Genomic DNA, 20,365 nt, shown 5'->3' on the forward strand with positions numbered 1-20,365 from the left:
AGGTGTTGCTTTCTGAGAGATGTGAGTGTCTTCTTGGGCATATGTTGGAAGTAATTTTTCCCTTTGGGAATTCTGAAAATCTCTGTTAGCAAATGAAAGTTTCAAATAACCATAAACTCCAAGTTCCTAGGACCAGGGGCCAAGGTTTAAGTGTTGCCATTTGATAATTGTTCTTCTAATGAATCTCAGCCTTTTACAGACAAGAGGACTCCGATGCCAATACGGAGATTGGATAGAGTGGTGGAAGGAGGGAGGTTGGGACGGAAGACATAGAAGGCAGCGTTACCTGCTAGGAGCTGACAAAGTGGTTGTGGTCATGTATGGAGGTAGTAGAAGTAGGGATCAAGAGATGAGTAAATTGTGAGAGGTATTCAGGTAGTATTCATAAGGCATCATGACTCATTACAAGTGGAGAATGAGAATGAATGATGCTGTTATGACTCCCAGGTTTCTGGCATGGGGTTCTCTACAGACAGTCAAGCAATAGACCGAGATGTGGAATGAACATGAAGGAGCAAGCTTGCAAGGTGGGAAGATTATTTGTTCAATTTTGGAAACTTGAGGTTTCTAAATTTAGACTTAGAATTGTGTGGACCATTCTGGTGAATGTATCCAATAGGAATCTGAATAAATGGCTAGGAATTCATAAGAACAATCTATACTAGAGATATATTCATTTTAAAAAATTTAAATATTTATTTATTTATTTTAGTTAGAATAAGATATATTCCATGCTTGCATCAATCTGTCAAAAATGTTTAATTAATTTATTTTAATTAGGTATATATGACATCAGATGCATTTTGATTCATTGTACATGATTGCAGGACAACTTTTCATTTCTCTGGTTGTACAAGATGTAGTGTTGTACCATATGTGCAGTCATACATGTTTCTAGGGTCATGATGCCCATCTCATTCCACCATATTTCCTGGCTTCCATGAACCCTCCCTACCCTCCATCCCTTTTGCCCAGTCAACAATCAATGAGTGAACAGAGATATATATTCTTTTGTGAGGTTGTATTGATTTCTGGGTGTAGATAATATAATCCAGAAAGAGGATGGAGGTCTGTGGAAGGAGTCCTGGACCTGTCCTGATTTGGGTGTCTTCCACCTGATTAATCATGTCCATGATTATTGCTTATTCCATAAATAACCACTTTTTTCATTGTCTTGTACTCTTACAGGCTCAGAGCATCTTATTCCATATCTTTCTGGCTTCATTTCTAGTAATTTAGAAATGATGCACATGGATATAAGAATAATGTTGTTGGTCTGGGGCTGTAGCTCAGTGGCAGAGAACTTGCCTGGCATGCTTGAGGCACTTGGTTTGATCCTCAGCACCACATTAAAATAAACAAATAAAATAAAGGCATTCTGTCCATCTACAACTAAAAAAAATTTTTAAAAGAATAATGTTGTTAAGGTGACTTATACATTAGAAATGATTAGGTGAGGGCTGGGATTGTGGCTTAGTGGTAGAGTGTTCACCTGATGCGTGCAGGGCCCTGGGTTTGATCTTGGGCACCACATAAAAATAGATAGGTGAAATGAAGATATTGTGTCCAACTACAAATAAAAAATAAATATTTTTTGAAAAAGAAATGATTAGGTGATAATATTGATAAGAGTGATCTAAAATGCTATTATATTTTCATCTTTTTGTTGTTTAGAAATATTTCTTCATCTTCCTTGCATCACACAAACACAAAGATTTCAGCACATGAACCTGCTCATTGGTCTGTAAACTACCACCTTTCCATTCCAATTAAACATATATTTTGAAAATTATTCTATATTTTTTGTTTAGCCAAAGAAACTATGGATCTTCTCTCATATAATATCTTATGCATTTTATCTTAAAATACTACATTAAAGAATAATGCAATCCAAAATTCTAATCTATAAAGAAAAATATATGCAGAGACTTTACTGGTTTTACCTAAGGGATTTGGTTCAAATAAAAAGTGATTCAATTTTCATAAATTTAATTTACTCACAGCATTTTTATAATGTTGCTGTTACATCCAGATGAGAGTCCATGACATTATTTCTATGGCCTCAGCAAGCCATTTCTCCTATGCCCTGCTCCTATTAGATGAATCATCAGCTTTTCAGTAGAAAGAGGCCCCCGCCCAGCCCCTGATGAGTGCAGCATGAAACATTTTCTATTGTTTTGTTAATCAAGCTGAGTGATTATTTTTTGTCTCTAAGAGAGTGTTTTGCCCAGCTAAATATCCCTAATGATTTTACCACCTCATCTCTTATAGATTTCTGTTAGTCATACTTGTCACCATGACCAAAAGACCTAACAATAACACCTTAGAGGAGAAAAATCTATTTGGGCTCATGGTTTCAGAGGATAAGTCCATGGTCAGATGAATCTTCTGCTTTGGGTTCAAGGTGAGGCAGCACATCATTTCAAAAGGGTAGCTGTGGAGGAAAGCTGCTTAATTCATGGGAACCAGGCAGTGGGGTGGGGGAGGGAGGACAAGATAGAATCCCCAAGGGTATGCTCCCAGTGACCTAACTTCCTTCAGCCTCACCCCACCTACCTATAGTTACCACCCAGTTAGTCCATTCAAATTAGGGTGGGCCAATCAGTTTATAGCTCTCATAATCTAATCATTTTACCTCTGAACATTGCTGTATTAACATAGGAACTTTTGGTGGATAGTTGACATTTGCCTCAACAAAATGCCACTCTCTAGAAGATGTCATCCACCAATGCTGGCTTTGCATTCAACCTATACTGGAGGTTCACTATGGAGACCCCAGACCAGAACATCTTTTCCCCTGAAACATTTCTGAAGTTTTAGACATGTTTTCCTTTGGGATCTGCTTCCAAACCCAAGCTCACACTTTGAAGTACTTGGAGTTCAACCTCACAAACACCTCAATGGCGGAGATTCAGCAGGGCAGCATATGATCCATTCACTGAATTTTCCATAGAAATAACTGGAATTGCAGGTATAAAACACTGTCTCTGTTAGGAAGTGGCTGAATCTTTTGGCAAAATTGTTCGATTACTTCAAAACATGGTAAAACCTTCTATGAGACCTATGCCCTTAAGAATCTGATTTACTTCTAGGTCCATTTACTGAGCAGTCTAAACATGTTCCTAGTAATACACAAACTGGTAGCAGTAGTGGAAATTTTGTACATTAAGTTTTCCAAGAAGCAGACTGAAACAGAATTTATTGTACACGATGTTTATGTGGGAATGACTTTGGGACTGATGCCTATAAAAATGAAAGGAAATAAATAGAATTAAGCAGGAATAGAAGTCAACCTGAAATGCAGGCCAAAACAGCAACAGCCTTGGATGACTGCATGAGGAAATCTGGAGCAAAATTGGCCAATTATAGTTGTCCTGTGTAAGTTCAAAATGGTTAGCTTTTATACACCCACCTTAATCAGTTATTGGATCTGAGTGGATGTCTCTCTGCAATGGAGGTTGTCACTGAAGGAACTAAAAGCTGAAAACTGTCTACTGACAGGACTCCTAGCATGTGGAACAATAAGTTCTTTGTTGAAAAGGGTATCTGTTTGGAGCACTTTCATGTTCAACACTGTTCACCTGTTTTGCTGAACAAATCTACTTTATAAAAGTCTGGGAAATAACTCGTCCAGGGTTCTGATGGGTCTTGATTTGTAGAATGAATTACAGCTTCTGCTGCTGTAGCTGGTCTCAGGATCACAACTGCTAACAGTCATCTCCCTTTTGCACTGTCCATTGTAGATTCCCTTATCCCTCACCTGGTGTCTATTGTTTACCTGGTGACATTCCTGATGAATCTGAAGTCAGTGGTTACAAGATTTAACTTTGGCTAAGGTTATTGTATCTTTCCATTTGGGTGAAGGAGTACAAAGAGACACCCATAGAAATTAATTGGTTATCAGGAATATTCTGTTTATTATATAAAACATACATTCATTTTTATGATATAAAGGGTAAATTGCACCTCTCCAGGTGGTATACTACAGAGTCTGACTCCATGTTTTGATGTTTCACTGCTGCTATCTTTTAAGCCTCTTCTAAACCAGATCTTAATACTTTATTTTGCTTTTCTAGTTGTTAATTATAGAAAACTTGGTTTATCATGAACTACTTCATTTACATGGAAGGAGAAATGCATATGTGTTCTTTAAAAATTTCCCAAGTTATTTGAATGTATAGTCCAATTTGAGAACCACTACCCTAGGTAGACACCTGCACATGTATACTTAGAGACATGTGACAGGAAGTTCAGCAATGGAAAAACTGCAAACCACCAAAATATATATTGATATGGAAATTAATGACTAAATTATAGCATATTCACAGGATGGGATATTATTCAAGCACTAAAATTAATAAACTATAGCTGCATGTATAAACATGAGCATATATTTTTAAAGTTACCTGATAAAAATCAATTTGAGAAAAAAACAAAATGTGACATCACATCATTAAGAAAACCACATAAAACAATACTAAATTCTTGGACACATATTTGAAGTAAAGGCATAAAAATATGGATAGGAAATAAATATATCATATTCATGATAATGCTTAGGTACAAATGAGTATTAATGTTATTGTTTAAAATAATAAAAGTAAATTTTAACTTTTGAAAGTTATATATAATGAGGTCTAGTTGTAGGAAAATAGAAAAGTGTAGAATAATATGAACTGAATAATTACACTCCTGGAAAAAAAGAAACAAAGTCATTTATGAAAAGTAATCCCATGGTTTACAATTCTGTCATTTAAAAAATATTATTTATTTATTTTTAAATTTTTCTTAGTTGTCAATGGACCTTTATTTTATTTATTTATATGTGGTGCAGAGAATTGAGCCCAGGTTCTCATACATGCTAGGCAAGTGCTCTAGCACTAACTGAGCCACAATCCAGCTCTGTCATTTTTTTAAAGGAGGAAAAGTTTACTTTGGCTCATGGTCTCAGTCCACAGATGGCTGACTCCATAGCTCTGGGCAGTAGGTGAGGCAGCACATCATGGCAGAAGGGTATAGAGGAGGAAAACAGTACATGACATGGAAATCAGAAAGCAGAGAGAGAGTTCCACTCACCAGGACCAAACATACACCCCACAGGCACTCTGTCAGTGGCCTACCTTTTCCAGTTACACCTTACCTGCCGAGTTACCATCCAGTTAATTCATATCAGTGGATTAAGCCATTGACTAGGTTACATTTCATAATCTAATCATATCTCTGAGCATTCTTGCATTGTCTCATACATTATCTTTTTGGGGACACCACATTTCATCCCTGACCCCATGAAGCTCATGCCAATTTCACAATGCAAAAAAAGTTTACTCCAACAAGTGGAAATGCTAATATATTCTAGAAAATAAATATGTTGTCGTAAAAAATTACATTTACTTCCATTCCCAAGAATCCCATAGTCTTAACATTTTTTGCCTTGTTCAAAAGTCCAAGTCCAAAGTCTTCTCTGAGACTCAAGGCAAACTCTCAGTGTAACACCCTGTAAAAATCAAAAGATATATACATCCAATATATAAAGGCACAGAGTAAACATTTCCATTCTAAAAGAAAGAAATAGGGGCATAGAAAGAAGGGATGAAACCAAAGCAAGCCTGAAATTGAGCTGGGCAAACAAATTCTGTAACTCCATATCCAGCAACTGGGGCACATGGCATCACGATTCTCTCTCCAAAGGGCTTCTATAGCTCTACCCCTAAGGCCTTTCTGGCTGCAACTCACATGACCTCTCTCTTGGCTTGTTTCTGCTCCATATCTGTACCATTCTTTGGCAGACATCCCATAGAATTGGCATCTCTTAATCTTGGGAGTCTCCACTGCAGTTTCAGCTCAAATCTTCATGTATCATCCTCTCAGACCCCTGTAGGGTCTCCAACCCTGCTGCACTTTGCCTGGTCTCCCAGGCTTTCCTTTGAAATCTCATTGGAAGCTTCCAATTATTCCCTAACTCCAGAATCCTGTGTTCCTGCAGAACCAGCACCATGTGGTTGATGTCAAGGTCCTCCACCATTTTGAGCACAGCCAAAGTTCCTGCAGTAGCCTTTGAATACCTGGATGACTGAGCACAGTGAAAGAACTTCCTATATGCCCTGTGCAAGCAGGTCTCTTCTCAAAGGAATTCTGTCATTGGATAGTACTGTTTGGATGTTATGGTAATTTTGTATTAAATTGGGTATTGAATGCAGAGGAGCTTTATCACTGAGCAATATCCCCAGACCCTTTTTATTTTATTATTTTTGTTTTGTTTTGTTTTGAGACACTGTCTCACTAACTTGTTAATGGTCTCTTCTCAAAGGAATTTTTACTTTTGCATATTTGAGCCTGAGATGGGTGTGGTCTTGCCAATTCCTGAGACACCCTGAAACCATTTTTCCTACTGTCTGTGCGTAAAGTACTTAGCATCTTTTTAGTGACTGCAATGTCTTTAACAACCATAATGTCCCACTCCAGGTTTTTTTGCACTTTTCTGGCCAAACTGCAAGTTTTTCTCAAATATTTCTGCTCCTGATTATCACAGTAAACTTGGTTAGAAGCTGTCAGCAATATCCATGCCACTGTCTGATTGCTGTGCTGCCTTGAATTTCCTCTGCCAGATTAATCAGTCCATCATTTTTAAATTTGGCCTAAAAAAAAAATCTCAGGACATGGGTAAAATGAAAACAACTTCTTTGCCAGTTTATGAACAAGTGGACTCTGGTCCAATTCCCAACAGAGGTCCCCATTTTCATTTGAAACCTCAGGAGCACAGTTCACATTCCTATCAGCATTCTGGTCTTCTGAGCTTCCACCAGAATTACCCCTTAAGCTTAGTTACAACATTCTGAAGCATTTCTGCCTTGCATCTGTAAACTTTTCAAAATCCCCCCTTCCAAACAGTTCCAAAGGCTCTGAACCACATAATCATGTTAATCCCAGCAAGGACCCCATTTCTTGGTTCCAATTTCTGGTTTAGTCAGATTTTTTGTCACAGTAAACAAAAGACTTTACAATTCACAATAGCCAAGCTATAGTACAACCTAGGTGCCCTTCAAAAGATGAATGGATAAAGAAAATATGGTATAGATACACAATGGAATATTACTCAGCCATAAAGAAGAATGAAATAATGGCATTTGCTAGTAAATGGATGGAACTGGAGAATATCATGCTAAATCAAATAATTCAGTCCCCAATACCAAAGGCTGAAAGTTCTCGCTGTTATGACTATTATGTGGATGCTAACACACAATAAGGGTGAGGAGGGAAGAATAGAAGTTCTTGGGATTAGACATAGGGGAATGAAGGGAAGGGATGGGAATAGGAATCACAATAGAATAAATCAGACATTACTTTCCTATTTTCATATATGAATACATGACTAGTGTAACCCCACATTATGTAAAACCACAAGAATGGAAAGTTACACTCCATGTGTGTATAATATGTCAAATTACATTCTACTGTCTTGTATAACTTTTAAAAAGAACAAATATTTTTTTTCTATGTCCACCTGGGTGTGGTGGTGCACAGCTGTAATCCCAGAGACTGGGGAGGCTAAGACAGGAGGATCACAAGTTTGAGGCCAGTCTTGACAAGTTAGTGAGAAACAAAACAAAACAAAAATAATAAAATAAAATAAAAAGGGGCTGGGGATATAGCTCAGTGGTAAAGCTCCTCTGCATTCAATACCCAGTACAAAACAAAATTACCATAACTTCCAAACAGTACTATCCAGTGGTAGAATTTAAGTTCAGCAAATCTCCTGGAATTCAATTTTCCCAATAAGATGTGTCAGTTCTTATCTCTTAAGGCCTTTATTATGCAGGGCACTGTGATTGTTGTTGCTCTTTTAGGCAACTGTATCCTTCTTATAACCATTCCAATATACATTTGTCTAAATATTTGGAAATAATAAAGGTTAGAACTTTCTTCTGCTACCTACTAAAGGGGCATTATTTTCTAACTGCCTTCTTATAGAATTTGTACATTCTGGTTGACATGAAAAGTTTTCTGTGGCAGTATCTGCAAGTCTGGTTTGCTTTTCTATAATCCTATGAGACTCATCTCATTAAATCCTCCCCTCCTTATATTATTCCAAAGTGACCAAGAATCCTTGGACATTCAACTTGCATAAACCTACCCAGTTTCTTGACAGACCTGGGCGCTGTTGTGACCAGAATATCCTCAATTTTTGATATTGAATTTGGTTATAAGAAAATCTGCTTCCCACATAGTACTCATTTGACTTGCTCATTAGATTAATATCTATATGCACTATGATGTTTTGGATGGTGGACCCCCAGAATATGTGTCTATGTGCAAATTAATCTTGCAAATATTAACTTGTTTGGAAAAAGGGTATTTGAATATGTAATGAAATTACAGATCTTGAGATAAAATTATCTTGGATTATCTGGATAAGCCCTAAATCCAAAGATAAGTGTCCTTATTGGAGACAGAATGGAAGATCTAGTGAAGGTGGACGCAAATGTTGTAGTTATGCAACCACAGGCTAAGTTATACCTACATCCACTAGAAGCTGGGAGATACAAAGAAGGATTCTTTATTTGTAGAAAACATAGCCCTGCCGACATCTTGATTTTGGACTTCTGGCCTATAGAACAGTGAAAGAATAAATTTCTATGGCTTCAGCCACCAAGTTTGTGGAAACTTTTTCCAGAACCCACAAGAAATTACAATATTTTAATGTTTTCTGTTGCAATTTGTTCAGTATTCCATGCATTAAGTTTTAGTATTGTGAGATATGTGAATAATTGGGGTATGCTGTAAGGTTGCATCTCTGAGGATAATTTAGGGCACTAATGAAAGGACCAACATGCCAATCTAACAACTGTATTGACGGTAGTTACAGCAGTTTTTACTTTGGGGTCAAAATATTGAGTAGAGTTAAGCTCTGACAGAACCCCACTGTACATCAGGATCTGATATCTGGAATCCTAAGTGACTCAATCTTAGAAATGAATGCTTGTGTTTTTGGGGGGAGTGGATGCAGGGAATCAGAACCCTCTAATCAGTGAAGGGCATGAGAAATGTCAGAACAGTCCCTTATTCTCCCTTTTAGTCTAAGGTCATTTGAGCAACCCATGTAGTGAGGACAAATTTGAGGCTATTAAAATTTGAAATTGATTCCAGTCTATAAAGTATTCATAAGTAGGGACTAGTATCTATATCTACATGTCACAGTGTAAATTACAGCTTTGGTATAAGGATAATTAATGTTGGCCTCATAGAATGTTAGAATGTGTTCCCTTCCCTTCAATTTCTTGGAAGAGTTTGAGAAGGATAGGTGTTAATTTTTCATTAAACATTTACTAGAATTTGCCAATGAAGCCATTTGGTCCTGGATTTTTTCTTTACTTTTTTAAAAATTTAATTGATTTTATTAGTGCATTACAGTTATACTTAATAGTGAGATTTATTTTGACATAATCATCATATATTCATGAAATTTGATATACTCCATTTCAGTTCCTCATGCCTCTCTTTCTCTCCCCTCTTCATTCTCCCTATTCTCATTTTTCTACTCTGCTGGTCTTCCTTCATTTATTTATTGCTTTTTAAAATTGGTGCTTTATAGATGTACATAGAGGTGAATTCAGTGTTGTATATTCATGTATGTACATAGCATAATTTGTACAATTTCATTCCACAGTTATTCCCTTTTCCTTTCCCTTCTCCCTCCCCCTCTATTCCCTTCCTCTCCTCACTGACCCACTGACTTACCTTCTATTTTCATGGGATCTCCATTATTTTGCTCTAGCTTCTGCATATGAAAGAAAACATTTTCTTGTTACACATATGTTCAGATTTTCTATATCTTCTTGAAGCAGGTTTAGTAATTTTTTGGTTTCTAGGAATGTACCCATTTATTCTAGATATTCAGATTTGTTGGCATACAGTTTTTCATACTATTTTATTATAATAATTTTTTTCTATAATGTTTTTAATAATGGCTTATATTTAGTTTGATAATGTTGCCAGAACAAGGTATTGCAGACTGAATGGTTTAAACAACAAATTACTTCTTCATAGTTTTGAAGGACAGAAGTTCAAGTTCAAGGTGTTGCCAGAGTTGCCTATAGGGTTCTGGTCCACTGCATTATCTTTCTTCAGTTTGTGAATGGCCATCTTCCTTTGCCTTTGCATGGTTTTATTCAATGCATATCCATCTGTGTCCTCTTCTTATAAGAAAACAAGATGTACTGAATCAGGACTGACACTAATGACCTCATTTAACCTAATCACCCTTTCAAAAGCCCTATCTCCAAATACAATCACATTCAGAGTTATTATGTTTAGGATTTAAAAATATGAATTGAGAGGCTGATGGTGTAACTCAATGATAGAGCACTTTCCTAGCATATTTGAGGCCCTGAGTATAATTCCTAGCACCACAAAAAATAAAATGTGAATTTTGGGGGTAAAACAATCCCTAACATGTCCCTACTTTCATTTCTGGTTTTAGCAACTTGGATCTTCTCTTTTTTTCTTCATCATTATAGGTAAAGTTTTGTCAATTTTGTTAAACTTTTCACGGACCAACTTTTGGTTTTGACAATTCTCTTTATTGTTTTCTTTATTTTCTATTTCACTTGTTTTTGTTCTAATCTTTATTTCTTCCTTCTCTCTACTAGCTTTGGGTTTAACCTTCTCTTTTTTTCTAGCACCTTAAGCCCTACAGTTAGTTTACTGCTTTTGGAATTTTTCTTTTTTAATTTTTTTGTTGTTAATGTATTTTATTTATTTTATTTATATTTGGTGCTAAGAATTGAACTTAGTGCCTCACACATGATAGGCAAGCACTCTACCACTGAGCTACAGCCTCAGCCCAATTTTTCCTATTCTTTTTTGTACCAGGGATTGAACTCAGGGGTCCTTAACCATTAAGCCACATCCCCAGCCCTATTTTGTATTTTATTTAGAGACAGGATCTCACTGCATTACTTAGTGTCTCGCCATTGCTGAGGCTGGTTTTGAACTCATGATCCTCCTGCCTCACCTTCCCGAGTTGCTAGGATTTCAGGCATGACCACCACTCCCAGCAATTTTTCTTATTTTTAAATGTAGGTTTTATAGGTATAAATATTCCACAGAGCACTGCTGTACCCCATACATCTTGGTATGTTTATTTACATTTGTATTTATCTCAAAAATGTTCTAATGCAAATTGTGCTTTCTTCTTTGATCAATTGTTTACTTGAGAGTATTTGTAGTTCAGCATTTTTGTTTGACTTCTGTTGATTTGTAGGTTCTTCTCCTTGTGGTCAAGAAGATACTTACTATGACTTCAAATATTTAAATTATAATGGGAATTGTTTGTGACCTAACATATAGTTAATCTTGTACAATGTACCATGTCCATTGAAAATAAAGTGTATTTTGTTGTTGTCATTGAGTGGGGTGTTCTGTATGTGTCTATAGACCTAATTGGTTTATTGTGTAGTTCAAGGCCTTATTAATCTTCCATGTAGTTGTTCTTTGCATTTTACAAAGTGGAATATTGAAGTCTACAACTGTTATTGTAGAATTGCCTATTTCTCTTTTTAATTCTGTCATTTTTTGCTTCATATATTTTGGGATGATATATATATATATATATATATATATATATATATATATTCCTAATTGATATATTATTCTGATGGATTGACAGTTTAATGAATAGTCAATGTCTTTTTGCCCTTTTAAGATTTGAAAAGTACTTTTTGTCTAATATTAGTACTGCTACCTAGATCCTCATTTTGGTTACTATTTGCACAGAGTGTCTTTAGCCTGTATCTGTCTTTGGATCTTAAATGTGTATCTTCTAGACAGAATACAATTGAATTATGTTTTTAAAATCCATCTGGTAATCCAGAGAGATAATCTGTTTGCCTTTAAACTGACTTTTTGACAATAAGAGAGATATTTTACTCAACATATCTTATGTCTCATGTGTTCCCTAATTCCTTTATCATCTCCTTCATTTTTGGATTTTTATTTTTATAGTGTACAATTTTGATAGCATTCCTTCTCATTTCTATTTGTGTGGTTTTTTAGTTTTTCTTTTTGTAATTACCCCAGAGATTGCATTTAATTCCTTAAACTTATAACAATCTATTTTGAATTAATATCAAATAACCCACTGTAGAATACAAAACTCTGCTACTATACAACCTAGATATCTTTCAATGGGTAATGGTTAAGGAAACTTTGATACATTTAGACTAGGGACTATATGTCCACAAACAAATATCAACAAGATAAAGTGTAAATATATGAAAGTCTGTTTAACATAATTATCCATCAGAATAATATATATTTTTAAACTACAAAGAGACTATAATAAGTTTTAAAATGAATTTTAAACTAATAATGTTAAGTTCTAGAAATTAGAATATATTTTGTACTGAATGATAAATTACAAAATATATTAATTCTTATTGGATGTAACTCAAGTGTTCACAGAAGGTTCTCGTGTTATTTCTTGTGACTGCATGCAAATCTACAATTATACAAAATGTGATTTCATTTTTAAAAATACAATATGTAATCCTACCAAAATTAGGTTCTAGAATCTATTTCAAAAAGAATTACAAATTCTGGAGAGGGTGATAAGCAGTGGAATAAGCACATTCACCTGCTGTCAAGGCAGAGAGAAGTGGATTGAGATTTGCTCTCTTCTACTTCCCAGCTATGTAACCTATAGCTTTGTGACTTAGGGTGCCCATTTTCTCATACCATTGCCAAATTGTATAGTGTGTTCTTTTTTAAATGTTTTTCTTTAGTTGTAGATGGACACAATAACTTTTTATTTTATTTATATGTGGTGCTGATGATTGAACCCAGGCTTCACATGTTCAAGGAAAGTGCTCTACCCCTGAGCTACAACCTCAGTCCCAAGTGCATTATTTTTCTAGTTTGTGAATTTGAAAAGATTAAGAAAGAAAATTCCTTTGCTATTATATTTTTATTTCTTTGATGATGATTGCAAATGAGCATAATTTTACAAATCATCTTATTTAGCCTTTTTTCCTATAATATTTGCATAATTATTTTCATGAAGAACATTGCTACGTAATTGGATTTTCTTGGAATATCTCTGTCAGGACTTGCCTTCAAGGTTTAGTCTCATGGGAAAGTCTGTGATTGCTATTTCATTTTTATTGTCAGTTTGAGAGACATACTTTATCCTCAGCAAATGTTTGGTAGGATACACCAGAGATGCCATCAGATCTGAGGTTTTATTTGAGGGAATGTTTTAAATTATAGAATCAATTTGTTTAACAAACATAAGATTATTCAGATTATCTAGGTTTCTGTGGTTAGTTTTGTAATTCATGTTTTCATGAAATATGTGCACTTAATTTATTAAATTTATCAATGTGTAGTTGTACAAAATATTCTATTATCATCCTTTGAAAGGTCATAGGCTCTGTTGTGATATCTCCCTTTCTTAATGTGGTTTGTTTTTCATTATAATCACAATTTAATTATGATATTCAAAGAACAGACTGTTGTCTTTTTTGATTTGCTCTATTTTAATGACTGTATTCTATTATACTGATATCTGTTCTTACCTTTGTTATTTCTTTTCTTCTTTATTTTATATGATTTTAATTTCTGCTGTTTATTTTCTAGTTTCTCCAAATGGAAGCTTAAAATATTAATTTGAAATTTTCTTTTCTAAAACATAAATTTTAAACTATGAATTTCCTTCTGTGAACTCTTGAGTTACATCCAACAAGTATTAATATATTGTAATTTATCATTCAGTACAAAATATATTCTAATTTCTAGAACTTAACATTATTAGTTTAAAATTCATTTTAAAACTTATTATAGTCTTTTTGAGGTTTAAAATTATATATTATTCTGATAAACAGACTTTCATATATTTACTGGCCATTCATATAGCTTCCCTTGTGAGCTTTCTATTCAGTCTTTTGTCCATTTTTAAATTAGGTTATTTTCTTCTTGTTTTGAGTTGAAAGGGCTCTTTATATATTCTGGAGTATAGTCAATTATCAGATGAATTCATTGTGAACAATTTCTCCCATTGAATTGGCATTCCCTTTTATTATTATTATTATTATTTTTGGTACTGTGGCTTTAACTCAGGGGCACTCGACCACTGAGCCACATACCCAGCCCTCCATTTTATTTTTAATAACATTTTTGAATGGAAGAAAATTTTAATTTGAGCAATGTCCATTTTATCAATCTTTTATTGGTGATTTTGTGTCATTTTTCTGAAATCTTTATCTCACCCAGGTTTATAAAGATTTTTATCCTATGTTGTTTTCTGGCCATATTACCTTTGACATTTAGGTCTTTAATTAATTTCCAATTAATTTTTATGAAGTATGTGATTCATAATTTTAAAATAGCCTTTGTATATGGATATCTAGTTTTACTGGCACCATTTGATAAAAAGACTATACTTTCTCCAATTGAATTATGTTAACTCTTTTCCCTAAAACAATTTGGTATGAATATGTAAATCAGTTTTTGGACTCTCCACTCTGCATTTTTTTTAAAATCTCTACATCTTTCTTTAGGCCAACATAGTATCATATGGATTACTGCATCTTTATGGTGAGAGTTACAATATGAGGTTGGATAAGTCCTTCAACTTTGTCATTGCTTTTGTTATTTAAAGTTTGCATTTACACACACATTTTAGAATCAGCTCTTCAACTTCTACAAAAAACTTTTCTGTGATTTTAATTGAAATTACACTGACTCCATAAACAATTTTGGAAAGAATTGACATCTGAAGACTATTAAGTCTTCCAATTCATAAACATGAACTATCATCTCCACTTATTTAGATCTTTAAAAATTTCTTTCAGCAATGTTCTGTAGTTTTCATTCTAGTAGTCTTAGCCATCTTTTGTTAATTTCTAAGCATTTTATAATTTTGATTCTATTTCATGTGGTGTTCTTTATGTAAATTTATTTTTCTAATTATTTGGTGCTACTATTAAAAATAAATAAGATTAGTATTCACCTATCAGAGAAACATTCAGCCTTTAGATTTTGGGGGATTGGATTATTTCACATAGCATTATAGTCTTTTCCAGTTCCATCCATTTACCAGCAAATACCATAATTTCATTGTTCTTTATGGCTGAATAATACTCCATTATGTATACATACTACATTTTCTTTATCCCTTCATCTGTTGAAGGGCACCTATGTTGGTTCCATAGCTTGTATATTGTGAATTGAGCTTCTATAAACATTGATGTGGCTGCCTCACTGAAGTATGCTGATTTTAACTCCTTTGTGGAGTGGGATAAGTGGATCAAACAGTTGTTCCATTCTAAGTATTCTGAGAAATCTCCATACTGCTTCCCAGAGTGGTCACACCAATTTGCAGGTCCACCAGCAATGTATGCATGAACCTTTCCCACCAAATCCTTGAAATATTTATTGTTACTTGTCTTCTTGATAATTGCCATTCTGACTGGAGTAAAATGAAATCTCAGTGTAGTTTTAATTTGTATTTCTCTAATTGCTAGTGATGTTGAACATATATTTCATATATTTGTTGAGTGATTATTATATTTCTTCTGTGAAGTGTCTGTTCATTTCCTTTGCCCAATTATTGATTAGGTTATTTTTTGGTGTTAAGTTTTTTGAGTTCTTTATATATCTTGGAGATTTATGTTCTATTTGAAGTGTAGTTGTTAAAGAATTTCTCCCATTCTGTAGGCTCTTTCTTCATGTTCTTGATTGTTTTCTTTGCTATGCAGATGGGTTTTTTTGTTTGATGCCATCCCATTTATTGATTCTTGATTTTATTTCTTGCACTTTAGGAGTCTTATTTAGGAAGTACGTTCCACAGCAAGGGAGGGTGGAGTGAGATAGAATAGAATTTAATTGGATTAGACAAAGGGGAATGAAGGAAAGGAATGGGGAAAGGAGCAGGGATAGGAAGGAATAGGAAAGATAGTAAAATGAATCAGACATAACTTTCCTATGCTCTTATAAGAATACATGACCAGTGTAACTCCATATCATGTACAACCACAAGAATGGGATAATAATTAGAATAAATTGTGCTCCATGAATGTATAATATGTCAAAATACACTCTATTGTCATATATATCTAAAAAACAAATTAAAATAATAAATAAACTAAAAATAAATAAGATCTAGGCATGGTGGGGCACATAAAATCTCTAAAATCCTAGAGACTCAGGAGGCTGAGGCAAGAGGATTACAAGTTCAACACCAGCCTGGGAAAATTAGTGATATCTTGTCTCAATAGTAAAATAAGTAGAGTGTCCCTTGGTTTAATCCCTGGTATCACAAAAATAAACAAATAGAACTTTTATACTAACCTTGTATCCTATATTTTGATAATTTCAGTTAGTAATCTACTTCTTTTGTAAGTTAAAATTTTCCATGTAAACTATTGTGTCATTTGCAAATCATGACTGATTAATAATCTCCTATTTAATTGCTTTACTTGAATTACTGTTTCTGGCATTAATATAATAGAATTTCTACTATAATGCTTATAGAAGTGATGAAATTGAGCACATTCCCTTGACTTCAATCTTGGAATAAAACATTTACTATTTAAACATCAAATATGATGTAGTTGTAGAGTGCTTATCGATGTTCTCTATCAGTTTAAGGTAGTTTCCTTCTATATATTGTTGGGTGAGTTTTTTTTTAATTATCAACCTACTGTTAAATTTTCTCAAATTGTTCTGCATCTACCAAAATTATCATATATAATATATATATGTGTATATATATATATATATATATATATATATATATATATATATATAAATCCCTTTAACCTAAAATGTGGTGACTTAAATTATTGACTTTTGAATGTTGAAGAACCTTCCATTCCTGCGATAAACCTCACTTCATTGCATTGCATAATTATTTATGTCTCTTTATGGATTTGCAAATATCACAGTGAAGATTCTTATACCTTCAGATTTAACTCTGAAAGTTATTTGACTTTGCATTTCTTTACTTGAAATATCCTGATCATTGTTAATATCAGAAATGTTATTCTGGCCTTAAAAAATTATATTTGAAAGCATATTTTCCTCCCCTGTTTTCAGAAATTTTAGTATGAGTTTTATATTATTTCCTACTTCAATATTTGAAAGGATTTATATTAAGACCATTTGGGTCTATCTTCTCCTAAACATCAAGCTCTTCATATCTTAGTTTCTTCTTGTTGCCATATTATTAAGTTGTCCTTTACAATAAAATTTGCCAATTTCATCTATTTAAAAATTTGTTGGCATGATTTTCATAATATTCCTTCATTATTTTTTAAAATATATTTTTATTTGTGATGGACCTTTATTTTATTTATTTATTCACATGTGGTGCTGAGGATTGAACCCAGTGCCTCATACATGTGAGATAAACACTCTACCACTGAACCACATCCCCAGCTCCCTTCTTCATTATTTTTAATGTCTAGATAATCTGTAATGATAGGTCCCCTTTTATTCCTGATATCACTTACTTATGTTTTTCCTCTTTCTTGATTATTCCAGCATGGGGTTCATAAATTTTATGGATATTTTATTAATTTTGTCTTTGTTAATTTCCTCTATGGATTGTCTTCTATATTACTGTCATTATTATTTATTTCTTTGTGTGTGTGAGTGCGTGTGTATATATATATTTTTTCCTCCAAGCAGATTTATTTAACCTAACAAAATTTTATAGACAAAGCGATCTGGACATCCTGCTTCAAAACATAATCCTTATTAATATCTTGATATGTTGGTTAAAAAGCAATACACTCTAAAATAAATAGAAAAGTACCCAATGCATATTCAATGAATGGCTTAATCACTGCAAATTAACTAGTTTTGTAAGATGATTAACATAGTAGGATTGAGTCCCTATGACAGGCTGCTGGAGAACTGATGAGAGACATTAAGAGGCCATTTTGTGCACTGCCACAGTGATGCCAGCATGTTTTTGGATCATAATGTTCCCATTATCTGATTCTAGGCACACCACAGGAATATCAGTGGAGTCAGAGGTTAGTTTAGCTGCTTGTTGGCCTAGAACCGATATAACCCCAGCATGTTCATCTGACAGGGTCTCACGACAGCCCAGATTAAATCCTTCTGAGTCTGTGCACAGGACTCCAACAATGGACGGATTCTTCATTGTATCCTCCAAGTGCTGCTCCAAAGTCGCCTCCATCCTGCTCAAAGCCCACCCTGGTGCCGCTCTTTGTGCTTATAGGTTTTATATGTCCTTATGGTGGACTATGTATAAAATTCTAAGTTTTCAATAATATTCTTTCATCAAAATTTGAGAGATCAATCCATTGTTTTCAATTTCACATTCTTTTTCTTTTGAGTCGTACTGGTGACTTACTGTCTCTCTTTTGAAAATATTTTTTATGCTTATATTAGTTATAATGAAGTAGATTCTGGGCCCCCTGGCTATTGAAGGTTCTTTATGCTACTGAATCAACAGGAAAATAATGGAAGTCACTCTTTTGAGTGTGACTGATATTGTTTATCAAGGAGAAACTGTAGTTTCATGGTGGTAGCATGAAGGGCTATGTAAATAAGCCACAAGATTGTCTGGAATAATGTTTAGTAATTATATATCTAGTAGTAAATATTAATGCAAAGATAGTGTAACAAAAATAAGGCAAGTTTAATGAGGATTCTAATCCTTCAGGAATGAATGGGTTAGCCCCTGGGTAAAGAACATTGATGAGATGGAGTCTTGTCTGAAAGCAAAGGAAATAGGGAATTGGGGGGCTGGGGTATGGCTCAGTGGTAGAGTGCTTACCTAGCACATGTGAGGACCTGCATTTGATCATCAGCACCACATAAAAATAAATAAATAAAATAAAGGTATTGTGTCCAACTACAACTTAAAAACATATTTAAAAAAGAAATAGGTAATGGTGTGTACAATAAGGAATTTTTAAATATATGAACATTAAGTTATATAAATATTAATTATGGCCTTGTGTATAACTAAAGAAATAAGGAAGTCAGTAGCAATGTATTTTTCTCTTTTGCTTATTATGTATTTTTTACGTGTATATTAAGTACCAGGTTTTCAATTCTGCAAATATTTCAATAAAATTGTCAGATTCACTAAAATAGGTCATAAATAATAATCTAGATTTTACATATTATTATATTAATATTATATAATAATTATGATATTCTTATTGTAATTCTATAATTATATTGTTATACAAGTATAGTATATATTATATACTATAAGTTTTTTATATGTTTCACATCTAGGATGATGGGAAGAAGTAGGTTAACTACTTTCTTCTATCTCATTTTTTGTGGTTAAATTTGGAATACAGACCTTAATATTTGTAATATTCAGCTCAAATAGCTGAATATTATGAATTTTTGAGAAGTGATTGATATTAGTTCAAGAAGTGTATGATGATTGGCACCCACATTTAGATGAGGATACTATTGGTACTTTGTATGTCCTTGTTAGGGGAGAGGGTGAGACAATTTTATTTGTATGAAACACAGTTATCTTGTTAGCCAAAAGTAATAACTGAATTTTATAGTTGTATGGAAGTTCAAAAGTTTGTTAAAATGTACATAGGGGGTACTATTATGTGATATTATTAGCAGGTAAAAAGGGGGTCTGAATTATTTATGAAACTATTTTCTTGCAGCTTCAATATTCTAGTCTCTTTATTTTGTTATTGTTTCTATACCTTTGCTTTTCCAGCTGGCTCACTGGTTAACTCTGACATTAATGGTTGTGAGGAGACTAGAAGTTTACTAGAGAGACTGGAAATTTGTGTCTTCCTGTATGTTTTTCTTTTTATTCACTATCTCCCCAACCAATTACCTTGATTTCTGGAGCATTATTATGAAATAAACTATTAAGTGTCTATAAAGCTATTTTCCTTGAATTTTATTTTATTATTAAAATTGCTACACTTATTTGATAATTGTTTGACATGTGCCAGATATATATATATATATATATTCCCATCTTTGTGTAATATTTTTAAAGTAATATCTAGTTGCAATATTTAATGTTGAGGGCCACAGCTGAGTCGGGATGACGCATGGCATTTTTGCCAGAAGTAGTGGTTGAGAGGTGACACCAGCAAGCCATTAAGATGATGACTTTTGAGTTCTCGCGGAGTTCCCGTTGAGTTCCGGTTGAGCTCTCGCTGGGGTTCCTGAAGAGTTCGCATTGGTTGGGGAAGTGCTGGTGGAAGGAGTTCCGGTTGGTGTGTGGTGTTCTTGAGAGGGCTGCGTGAGTGGGGTTCCTGTGAGTTTGGAAGTGAAGTTTGTTCCTGCTTGAGTGGCTCATGATTTGTGCCCAGCCAGACTGCGGCAATTTAACATATCA

General features: G+C 33.9%; 1 protein-coding gene across 1 annotated transcript; it reads right to left on the minus strand.

Moving 5' to 3' along the window:
* Positions 1 to 17,793: 17,793 nt before the first annotated feature.
* On the minus strand, positions 17,794 to 18,202 carry LOC101966517 (ragulator complex protein LAMTOR5). Its single transcript, XM_040288834.2, has one exon. It carries the CDS (start codon positions 18,200 to 18,202, stop codon positions 17,927 to 17,929), a length of 276 nt encoding a protein of 91 aa, XP_040144768.2. The 3' UTR covers positions 17,794 to 17,926.
* Positions 18,203 to 20,365: the final 2,163 nt, after the last annotated feature.

This window comes from Ictidomys tridecemlineatus, chromosome X (genome assembly GCF_052094955.1).
Source record: "Ictidomys tridecemlineatus isolate mIctTri1 chromosome X, mIctTri1.hap1, whole genome shotgun sequence".
Taxonomy (NCBI): Eukaryota; Metazoa; Chordata; class Mammalia; order Rodentia; family Sciuridae; genus Ictidomys; species Ictidomys tridecemlineatus.

Coding starts and splice junctions, on each gene's coding strand:
- LOC101966517 (XM_040288834.2), bottom strand. CDS start 18,202: ATGGAGGCGACTTTGGAGCAGCACTTGGAGGATACAATGAAGAATCCG.